The sequence below is a fragment of the Drosophila grimshawi genome, unplaced genomic scaffold, assembly GCF_018153295.1.
Source record: "Drosophila grimshawi isolate 15287-2541.00 unplaced genomic scaffold, ASM1815329v1 contig_1377, whole genome shotgun sequence".
In the NCBI taxonomy this organism is placed as follows: Eukaryota; Metazoa; Arthropoda; class Insecta; order Diptera; family Drosophilidae; genus Drosophila; species Drosophila grimshawi.
Window position 1 is genome coordinate 19,578,419 of NW_025062900.1, and position 11,661 is coordinate 19,590,079.

General features: G+C 34.9%; 3 protein-coding genes across 3 annotated transcripts; 2 read left to right on the plus strand and 1 right to left on the minus strand.

The window, feature by feature from the left end:
- The first annotated feature begins 21 nt into the window (after positions 1 to 21).
- On the plus strand, positions 22 to 579 carry LOC6566765. The gene has a single exon (XM_032739113.2). The coding sequence runs from the start codon at positions 22 to 24 to the stop codon at positions 577 to 579; it is 558 nt and encodes a 185-aa protein (XP_032595004.1).
- Positions 580 to 5,519: 4,940 nt separating this feature from the next.
- On the plus strand, positions 5,520 to 10,910 carry LOC6566900 (D-3-phosphoglycerate dehydrogenase). Its single transcript, XM_001992869.2, has 6 exons — positions 5,520 to 5,868; positions 6,024 to 6,074; positions 9,096 to 9,250; positions 9,965 to 10,184; positions 10,248 to 10,380; positions 10,446 to 10,910. Exons 1-6 carry the CDS (start codon positions 5,785 to 5,787, stop codon positions 10,799 to 10,801), a joined length of 999 nt encoding a protein of 332 aa, XP_001992905.1. The 5' UTR covers positions 5,520 to 5,784; the 3' UTR covers positions 10,802 to 10,910.
- LOC6566901 (histone acetyltransferase Tip60) lies at positions 6,757 to 8,222 on the minus strand. Its single transcript, XM_001992870.2, has 2 exons — positions 8,142 to 8,222; positions 6,757 to 8,083 (listed from the first exon to the last, which is right to left on the minus strand). The coding sequence occupies exon 2, from the start codon at positions 8,052 to 8,054 to the stop codon at positions 6,933 to 6,935; it is 1,122 nt and encodes a 373-aa protein (XP_001992906.1). The 5' UTR covers positions 8,055 to 8,083; positions 8,142 to 8,222; the 3' UTR covers positions 6,757 to 6,932.
- Positions 10,911 to 11,661: the final 751 nt, after the last annotated feature.

Consider the following 11,661-nt stretch of genomic DNA (forward strand, 5'->3'; position numbering starts at 1 on the left):
GATTCGAAAGCGCCAGGTTTGATGGAAGCACGTGACAATAGTTTTGATCTTGCCACAATACACAAACCCAGACAACAACAACAACAACAACACCCGCTGACAGGACAGCACACACTCACACAACAAGAACCCCAACTCTTTCATCCTTCGGCACCCTCATTTCTGGCCCGTCAACGCAGCGGCCAACGGTGGCTGTCATCGTCGTCGTCGTCATCGTTCTCTATGTCGACAACGGCACCGCCACCACGCGAACATTATCCGTTGCGGCACCAGCCAATGTCCTATCCACAGGCACGACCACACACCCAGCACCCACACACGTACACCCATTCCTTTGCGCCTGCCACACGCTCCCATCATCACGAACATCAGCGCAGCACATCATTTGTGAATCCGGCGTACAGCAAAGGCGGCGACAACCGAAACAGAATCCGAGCCACTGGCTCGGCACTGGACGACCACGACGATTGGTCATCGTCATCCTTCTCGAAGATCGAGGCAGTCACGCATGGCATACGTAATAAGATCATTGTTGAGGAGGACGAGGAGGATATACAGAGCACGGATCGGTTTTATTGAAGAGATTTCAGCGAGACAACAAAACACGGGGCACAAAAAATAACAACAAAAAAAGAGCAGCTTTCATTTATGCATACATCTATATATATATACTTTGAGAAAGGGAGATAAAGATGCACAATATATGTTTATGTAGATTCTTTTCTTGAAATTAGACGAATGATGGTAAAACTCAAACAGTATAATATATACACATATATACATATATATATATATGTGTGTATGTAAATATGTTTATAAGGCTAGTCATTCAAGCGTAGAATACTTACTAATTTCAGTGCCAAAACACATTTGTACATTTCCATTGCGGAGAGAGAGAGAGAAAGTAGTAGCAGCCCCAGTGGGAAAGTATGTACTTACATATATACACACATACATACATACTTACTACTTACATACATAGTTAATGAGAATAGCACAATGCTAATAAGTACAGCCTTATGTGTCTTAATTACTATATATGTAGCTAAGTGTAATGAGATTTTATTTAACTAAAAACCAAAAACAGAATAAAATATATATACATACATACATACATACATAGATGAATTTAATGAGAAAGTAAGCATAAGATTTACACCTAATGCATTTTGGCCCAAAGCCTTCCGGGTTGGCTAATCCCATTAATGTATGTAGTTACGGTAAGCCGTATATATATATATATATGTGTATATATATATACGTATATATATATGTATATATATATAAATATTTTTATGCAATCGGTAAACTAAGTGGCAGCTTTAATAATTTAGTGAACGTATAACATAATCTAAGTAAATGCAGCAAAGAGGCAAACACACACACACCCATCACACACACAGACAGAATCTCTCGCTTGAAATCTCTTGCAATAAAGCCATCTGTTATCAGTTAATGTCTATTGCTGAAAAGTCGATGAAAACTCCTCTTTAAATACTAACAAATATGCTTAGCTTTCCCATGAAATTGTGTATATTGTTATGCTACCATTCGAATCTTGACGCATTTGATTCACTTGATCCTGTAAGTGCTATGATAAATTGTCTTCACATAATGTTGCTAACAAATCGTAGTTGATTTATGCTGTGAGCTATGTTTATAATTTGTATACCCTCAACCCATTGAAAATGAGTAGAAAGTGTATAATGAAGCCGTGTATACCAATCCTATACAGTATATGTGTTCTTGATCCCCTTCAAAAGACGTGTCAATCTAGCCACGTTCCTGTCTGTCCGTGTGATCTCAGAGTCTATAAGAGAGAGGGAAATCAAATTTCGAATATTCAAATTGTATCAAGATCGCAAGAGGAACATCAAAGTTTGTAGCCAAAACAGAAACCTGGCAAAATATGTGTATTTATATTCTGCAGTGTTCCGAGATCAATGCGTGAATTATATATATCTATATATAGATATATTTTCAATATATTTAACAGCTGGCTTCCTGGCTGGGCATCTCCTAAGCGAGCTCTCTCGACCAGAGCATTCTAATTCATTTCTTATCTCTTTTGGTATGTCTTTGTACTCTTAACTGTTTCCTGCTAAGTTGGTTGCTTCAGTACAGCAATTAATACTACCAGTGCCTTAACAAAAAGAAAAACCACAACAAGAAGTACACACACACACACACATATATATATAATTATTGTACTTATTAAAATTGTATCCTCGTTGCCCTCAAAGATGATCACGTTTTTTGTGCGCCTGCGTTCGATTCAATCATAATCCATCAAATTATGGAGAAACTATTGTAAGTATGTTTGTTGATCTGGCCCATTCCAAACGAGCACTCTTTTTACAATTCCAACCACCTGTATATGAATTGATTCAATGGTTTTTTTTTTTCAAAAAATTCCAAACACAAACAAAACGCACTGAATTCAAATCGATCGCGACTCCAAATTGGGTAAATCGGGGGAAAAAATATGGGGAGTTTTGAAAACTGCCTGCACTTCCAGCATTGATTGATTAGCGCTAGCAAGTAGCCCTTACTTCCACACCTTAAATGAAAATCAAGGCTAACTACTTAATACATATATACCATACAATAGTATATACATCTATGTGCTAACTAACAACATATATTGTGACTAATTGATTGATCACTGCACTCCCTATAATTACATAAAACATTTCGATTAAGAACCAAAGGGCGATCCATTAAGGACTGTTGTTTGAAATAAAACCAATTTCTTTTTGGTTTTTGGCTTACGGTTTTCGTTTTTGTTTTCTTAACAACATTATATAACTATAAAAATTGTGATATTTTTCAATTTCAAAATGTCTTTGTACACAACGGTACTTTCTGGATTGCCCTTATCGAATTTAAACAAACTTTAACCAAATCCAAGTGGATGATCATAGCACACAAAGAGCAGCATTCTGAACTATATAAAAACAAAAACAAAAACAATTTAATTACGTACTGGCTGAGGGAATATGTATTGTAAACGACGCGAATATTAGTTAGTAATAATATTGGGAAAAATGCCTCTAAATACGTGACATTTTGATAAGAATTATGTATTTAGCTAAATGCATATTTAACATGCAAACTATGGGAAAAATTGTCAAGTGTTCAACCCCCCCATACACAACTTGTAGGCAAATATGAGCAAAAAATGTATAAACACAAAGTATGTAAGTAAAAAAAACACTATACTATGATGAACAAAATGTTAGATTTTAATATTGGTTTTATAATTGATCCGAACAAATCATAATACATAAGTATCCTGGCAAATCGTAGAGCTACAGGATAATGCTCATTTGCATTCGGTGCAGCTTATAAATAAATCAATGCTACACACATACATGCATATACCCACATACATACAAACATACCAAAGAGCTACCGAACATAAGTTCGTAATGATCGTTTGATCGGTTCCTTTCGTGAACAATCAGAAAACGAGCTCCAACCCGAATGCGATTCGAGCTTGAACAGTCAAAGAACTGCAGATCTATGAGGGTGTTATCGATTATGATCGATCATGATCGAGGCAGCTCTCAGCTCTCTTTGCATACATACCTAACAGATTTGCACGTCGAAGCATTTTTCATGACTTTGAAAAGGATAAAAACGATTACGATTTACACCCTGTTGCTAAGGGAAGAACGTGGACAATGCTGGAGCCATATAATAAAATTAATAAACCAAAATACTAAAGATGCAATACACAAACAGTTCTTGTATAAAGTGGCAACAAATTTATTTCTTAGCTATAATTAAATATATATTGAGAATTACTTTTAAATATTAGCTTGAAGTTAATGGCAACCATGACAGATGGGGAAACTAATTAAGTAAATCATTGTTAAACCAAAAAAAAAAAAAAAAAAACAACAAAAAAACAAAACAAAACAAAAATACACATATACAAAACAATAAAATATACATATACTAAATATGGTTATACATAGTACATACATATGTAAATTATACAAATTTGATTCATATGAATACATATGAGTGTATTGTATTTAATTCACAGAACTGGTAACTCACAATAACAAAATATATAATAACTATGTAAATGTATCCTGCTATAAATAACAAAATTTAAATACAACCGTCAACTGGCAAAAAAAAAAGAGAAATGCAAATAATAATAATAATTGAAAAACTTTACCAATAGTACTCTTATGAACAGAAAATTACCTTGAAAAAATTGAGAAAATATTTCAAAATACAAAATCAAATAAATAATAATTTCTAATGTTAAAATGATTTATTTTCAATATTGCAATTATTTCAATCTAATCCAAACAAAAAACAAAATTGACAAAAAGTAACATTACATAAATTAATAACAACAATACAAATATTAAACTTTGTTGACTTACTAACACTATCACACACAAGCAATTTTATAGCGAAAACAATTTCAAATACAAAATGCATATTTCATCAAACCAAAAAAAAATTTCAAATTTCAATTACATTTACATTTACTAAAGAAGACTCCTTTTGATTTTAAGAAGACACTTTAATAAAACGAATGCAAGCATTATTTTTTTATCAACAATAAGTACTATATGCAAAAATTAAAAAACAAAATAAATTAAATAAATAAATAAAGAAAAAGAAGTAAAGAAATGGCAATTATTTAAGCACGCCTGAAAATTCGAATTCAAACTATTATTAAAGCAAAATGGGTGAAATATAAACCGCAACCAAAAAAAAAACAGAATATGAAAACTATTTGTGCAAATATCAATCCAAATTTATATAGAATATTTTTTACGCATATATATTATATTGTAAAAACCGATAACTTTACCATAATCGTATGTAAATAGTTAACTATATTTCAATTTGTTTCAAAATGTTTGATTTTCAATTCCAAAAAGGGGGACAAATGTTGCAATCTTCCCTAGTTTTATATGGTTTCCGTTGTTTTGTTTGATACATTTTGAATAGTATGATTAAAAAATAAAAAACAAATACGAGTATGTAGTTAAATGAACGCTAAATTGCAAATAAAACCAATTAAAATAAATGAAATTTGAACATTACTAAATTTTGTTTTTACTCTAACAAATATAGTTTGAAATATTCCATTATACATATTTTAACGATTTAATGGGTATAAACACTAGGCAGAAATTCTTATCAAAGCTCAAGTGCTTACTTGAATAAATGAAATTTGATGATAATAGTCAATAATAGTTTACTTAGCATTCGTATCAATATGATGACCTTTCTATACATAGACTGCATTTGAAATTGTTGATCAGCAAAATAGCTGTGACTTCTTGAAACCCTTGTGGCGATTGATGGGTTAAGCTTGTTTTCGCACAGTCCGGCTTTGTTCGCACATGTACATGTACACACACACTTATACTAGTATGTGTGCCTGTTTATTTGATTACACTCGGCTTTTGAATGCGGGGTTACCTTGTCTGAGCAACATGACTGAGCGTGCTCTCGTTCTCCACTTCACCACCAGTGTGGCCAGTGTTGCCAGTACTGCCAGTACTGCCAGTACTGCTGATCATCCGATCGGAATTCGCTCAGCTCAGCTCGTTAAAGTTGTTTGCTGTCCAGTTGGTTCGTTGGTTCGTTGCCCGTTGGCTCTCGCTCTCGCAATCAGTTGAATTATTACAGCCAGCGCGACAAGTGCGTTCTCTCCATCTCTCACTCTGTGTGTGTGTACTCGAGTAAAGCCCTTCAACAACAATTTTCAGTAATTGCATTTAAATTTGATTAACAATTGAAAAGATGCCTCTGAATATTAAGAATGTTTTAGTCTGCGATGCAGTCGATAAGTCGTGTGTAGAGCTCCTCGAAGAGCACGGCATCAATGTAAGTTCATCTACAGCTATGCATAAATATACATACACATATGTATATGATAAGCATACAAAGTATACACACATATGCATATGTATGTGTGCATGTACTTACAAGTAAGATAAAGGTGGACAATACAATCACACATTGTGCTTCTATTTACTTAGGTTACATACAAGCTTAAGCTGCCGGTTGATGAGCTCTGCCAGGAAGTAAAAGTGAGTAGATAATTCAGATAATATAAATATATATATATATATCGATGTACATATGTATGTAGTTACTTGCATGCATAAGTATCAAATATATCAGGTGTATAAATATGCATATTGTTGTCAACTGAGAACACGTGCATGCAATATTATTAACCCATTGACACGCTTGTTGTGAATTTGTGCATTTGCAGCTACATTCACTGAATAATTAAAGTACATTATTTGTTAAATTAAATTTTTAAAAATACATAAACATTTTCCATTATTAAATAATTGTCGTGTAAAAGAAAAAATGAAGATTTCTAATCAATTAGATAGTATCTGTAATTTTTTAGATAAATGCCTTAAGTTTTTGTCATTTATTCGTATTTTTTAAACACATGCAAAGTTTTTGATTAAGAAAAGAAGCAATTAATTCATATATATATACATATATGTATATATATATGAATATGTATTTATTATTGATAAGTTCCATTTAAAAAATATTAAATTTAAATTTAAAAATAAAACATTTTAGATTAAATTTTGTTATAAATTCGATTTTATTTTCAAGTTTTAAAAGTTTAAAACATAAAAGGAACATTTCGTATTCAAGTAGACAGCAGCTATAATTTTTGACATAAATATAGCCATTTATACGAATTTTTTAAAAATTCGCAAACGTTTGAATTCAAATTTTTCTTTATATATGTATGCACATATGTAATTATTACTGATAAGTTACCATCTGACTACGTCATCTGGCATAATCTTATTTTGATTTATCAAAAGAAAAACAAAAACATAAAATACTGAAATGGTTTCTTAATATCATTTGCAAGTGCAAAATGTGATTCGAAAAAGGTCTTTAGTGAATTGTTATTTACGGTTGGTCAACTTTTTGGGCGTCCATTTCAAGCATTTGGGGTCGATGCGTATTTTGCGTTTCTCCATCGCAACGCGATGCTTGGCGATGGTGTCCGCGTTGATGCACAGCCTATTATTACCGTTCAGGTAGTTGATGATCTTAAGCGAATCCATTGCAAAGGTAACATCCTCCTTTCGAATTGACGTCCGCTCCGATATATCATTGATGGACACAGAGGGCCTCTCGCCATTCTTATTGCTGCTCGTGCCGATCAGCAACTCGAGTATGGTCTCCGACCAATACGAACGATACGATAGCAAACCCAAATCGGAGAGCGGCTTTTCTGGACAGCCCGTTTTGCCCTCGATTTTAGAGAGTTGGTAACTGAAATCAATAAGTAGCTTGCCATAGCCTTTGCGCTGATAGGGTGGCAATGTCAAGATGCAGGACAAATTGTAGTCATTGTCACTGTGCTTCTCCTTGGAAAAGTAGCCGACAATGTGAAAGCCACGTGAATCGCTCTCAGTCATCACATAGAACAAAAATCGACTCAATTTCACATCAACCGATTTGTGGTCCAGAAACAACTTGGTTAACAGGCATAATTTCCGTGCATACAGCTCGTCACGACTTCCGTCAAACTCGAAAAAGGATATAGTGTCTTTGCGATAGATCTCATTGCCAGGTGGATGCCGCAAATTGCATTTCTTCAGGTGCCGTCCAAGACAGAATTGGCTTGGGCAATACTTGAGACAGAACTCGCACAAGTAGATGCAATCCATTTTGCACAACTGCTCGGGATATGGGGAGAAGTACCAGGGTTTGATGCGATGGCGACCCAACTCAATCATTTTCACATTCTTCATCTCTTCGGCATCCGGTTCGTCCTGCTCTCGTTTTTTATTGTCCATCGAAAATTGCACACTGCTCAAATCGAGATCATCATCGTCGACCCATTCATCCAGCCGGCGGTTAACGTTCACGTAGTGCACATAGAACTGACGTTTCCCCTTTAACTCCCGAATGCTAATAATATCCGCCAGTTGCCATTCTTTGGTCTCCCGCATGCGTACTTGCAACAGGCAGCCGACTTTGAGTGCCTCACTCGATTCACATTTAACCGCAAAGCTCATGTCCCGAATCTTATCTCTCAGTTGATAATCTGCGATTTATCTAATTGATGATTTAAATCTAAATAGCTTATACTTTAAGCCACTTACGCAATAAGAACCCGATCAGGCGTTATTCGGTTCAAACCGGAAACAGGACGCCATCTGCAAATAATGCAAAAGGTATGCTGTGACTTCCATTCACAGTCAACAATATTTATCCTACCAGGATGACATTAAGCAATTTCAAATTGTCTTCAATATACACATAAATACCGCTCAAGTCCCAATAATAAGAGTTTTAATAGTATTGAAACCAACTTTTGGTGATCATCCTGTAACTGATTGTACTATGTGATTGTTTAAAGTTATTGTTTAAGAAATTGTTATTATGTTTACAATCGTCAATTGCTTACAAGTCAGTCTTATAGGGCAGAAAAAAAGTTATCGCAATGAGTTATCGATAACAAAAGGACGGTAGCCCAAATTAAAAAAGAAAATTGAATGGGATGAGTTGGTTTTCAATACAATGCAGATTGTATCCAAGTCACTGGCATCTCTGAATGATTAACATATTTTAATAATAAAAAACACGATATTAAATCGATAAATAAAGTCGATCGCAATCGAATAGCTACAAATAAATGTATAAATAGAAATAATATCAATTATCGATTACAAAATTCAGATAAATCGATCAGGAAATCAATGTTTTTCTTTTGAGAAAATAAGATAAAATAATTGAAGGACAAAGCAAATCTTCAGCTAATTAAAATTAGAAAGAGGCCAAAATGCCAACACTAGTTGACAGTTTCTTACAATAAAGCGAATATTCTGGAAAGCACAACTTGAACCGCCCCCATTCAAAAACACGAATTAAATTAGTTTTTTTTGTTTTGTAAGTTATTTTTTAATCTATATGGCTTTAGATAATGTGAACATATTTCGGGATTTGCAGCCATATCGAGATCATGCTCATGATTATATATACATGTCAATATTGTTCTATATATATATCACTTTAAAGATACTTATGCAATTAATGTTTTTCCCACCTTTATACAGAAATATGATGCTGCCATTGTCCGTTCGGATACGAAGATAACAGCGGAGGTGTTAGCAGCAGGAGCGGGCAGCCTGAAGGTTGTGGGTCGGGCGGGTGCCGGAGTGGACAACATCGATGTGGCTGCAGCGACGACGCACAATGTCGTTGTACTCAAGTAAGTAAACAACATTAGGCAATTACCTGTCATCCGGAGAGAACGAAGGATGGGGCATAATCAAACGACTGACATTGTCCCTTGAAATGGTGGAAAGTGGAAAAAGTGGGGAGGGTTTGGGGCACTTTATGGCCTTTGAGCCTTGTGGACCGCCAATAATAATTATATACTCACCATTTCCATAACGCTGTCTACACTCAGAAAAAAATCAAAATCAAAAATTTGAGAAGTCATCTTTTTGGCACCAAAATTAACTCACTTTATTATTATTTTCTAAATTGCAGTGTTTTTCTTAAACTTAGAAAAAATTTATAGAATTTTCAAAGTGTTCTTTCACATATTTACAAACAACTATCAAAAAATTCAATTTGTTTGCTTAATATTTATAGTTGTTATTATTATAGACATTGGTTTTTAAAGATATCACATACAAAAATATTTGAGATACTTTCTAAAATTAATATTTTCATATTTCATTACTGGTTTTTTTGAGTTTTAAAAAGAATTTTTCAAAGTTTGCATTTATTCTTTTTATAAATTTATTTCTGAATGATAGAAAATATTTTTAACAAATGAAAAATACCTTTCCAGTTTTTAGGCAATTTTGTGCATTTTTTATTCTGAGTGTAGTCACAACAAGTGCACCCCATTCCCCTTACTCCTCCCTGTTTGTGGTGTATGCATAACTACATCAAATTTGCTTTTTACCTTCAGCACACCCGGCGGGAATTCCATTTCGGCTTGTGAACTGACATGCATCCTAATTGGAGCTCTGGCGCGTCCCGTCGTGCCAGCCGGCCAGAGCATGAAGGAGGGTCGTTGGGATCGAAAGCTATATAGCGGATCGGAGCTCTATGGCAAGACGCTGGCGGTGCTCGGGCTGGGTCGCATTGGGCGCGAAGTGGCCATACGCATGAAGACCTGGGGAATGAAGGTAAATAAATATTAGTTGACACTCTCACACTCTCCAATTAATGTTCAATATCTAATATCCCAGGTAATTGGCTATGATCCCATTACGACGGAGGCCGAGGCGAAGGCCGTTGGCATAGAAAAGCTATCCCTGGAGCAGATTTGGCCATTGGCGGACTACATAACAGTGCACACACCACTGATACCAGCGACCAGAAGTAAATACCCATAGCTCATCATAATGTTATATCAAATCTAAACTTAAGCGCTTTCTTTCACACAGATCTCATATCTACGGAGTCGCTGGCCAAGTGCAAGCAGGGTGTTAAGGTTATCAATGTGGCACGTGGCGGCATCATCGATGAGCAGGCTGTTCTCGATGCCCTCAAGAGTGGCAAATGCGCTGGCGCAGCCTTCGATGTGTATGCCGAGGAGCCACCCAAATCGGAGGTTACCAAGGCACTCATCAATCATCCCAAAGTGGTGGCCACTCCCCATTTGGGTGCTAGCACCGCAGAGGCACAGGTTCGTGTTGCCGTTGAGGTTGCCGAGCAGTTCATTGCGTTGAATGCCACCTCGTCGAAATATACCAGCTACGTCGGCGTTATCAACAAGGAAGCACTTGCCTACTATCAGTAATGCATAGTAATGTCTCTATGCTGCATTTTGAACTGACATTTTGACTTGATTTTGTTATTCATACAACATACAGCCCACATATTAATTAATAAATACTAAACGTCTATAACCCAGAGTGTGTAATTGACTGATAAGATAAGCAAAGCGTCTGCGAATAATGGCAAACAATATTTGTGTACACATAGCAAATCAATTCAGGTAGCATGTTTGTAACTATTTATTTAAAATATATACATAAATATGTTTTTTTATACATATACAGCGTCCATTAAGTAAGAATATATATAGTAGAAATGAATACACAAATTCCCATTATACAATCAAAACTTGTAATTCTTAAAAATATTAATTAACATAATGGCAGTTAAGCATTTGAAAGTCCACAGAGCTAAAAGGAGCTATATAATTTGGCTCCCTTTCGTATTGTTTGGGCCAACATGCACTACAAAGCTGTAACCAATTGCTAATATTAATTTAATCTTGACCCGCTTTAGTCAACTGCTTAACTATTTGACAAGAAGCTGAAGTTGGCAAACAGCATATAGCTTAAATAGATGAGGATTATAGCCTCAATTAGGCGAGTAGTAGAGTAGTAGAAAATAAATAGACCACATCCTTTTCCATAGTCAATTCGCATTTTGGTTTTTATTCAAGATTTACACAAAGCTCTCGGAAGTGTATATAATCACTAAGCGGACAACATTTTGGAAGGAAATCATCGCACTTTCCTCATCAAACATCAGTATTTTGAAGCGACTATTCCAGCTGTATATAATCCATATTTGATGGAAGATTAAAATGTGCATAACAACCATAATGAAATTAAAGCAATTAATTAATAAATTAATTTATATAATATT

Excerpts from the sequence above, each read along its gene's own strand:
- LOC6566765 (XM_032739113.2), top strand. The coding sequence starts at position 22 with ATGGAAGCACGTGACAATAGTTTTGATCTTGCCACAATACACAAACCC.
- LOC6566900 (XM_001992869.2), top strand. The coding sequence starts at position 5,785 with ATGCCTCTGAATATTAAGAATGTTTTAGTCTGCGATGCAGTCGATAAG. Across the intron at positions 6,075-9,095 it reads AGCTCTGCCAGGAAGTAAAA|AAATATGATGCTGCCATTGT; the intron begins GTGAGTAGATAA and ends ACCTTTATACAG. Across the intron at positions 10,185-10,247 it reads TGAAGACCTGGGGAATGAAG|GTAATTGGCTATGATCCCAT; the intron begins GTAAATAAATAT and ends CTAATATCCCAG.
- LOC6566901 (XM_001992870.2), bottom strand. The coding sequence starts at position 8,054 with ATGAGCTTTGCGGTTAAATGTGAATCGAGTGAGGCACTCAAAGTCGGC.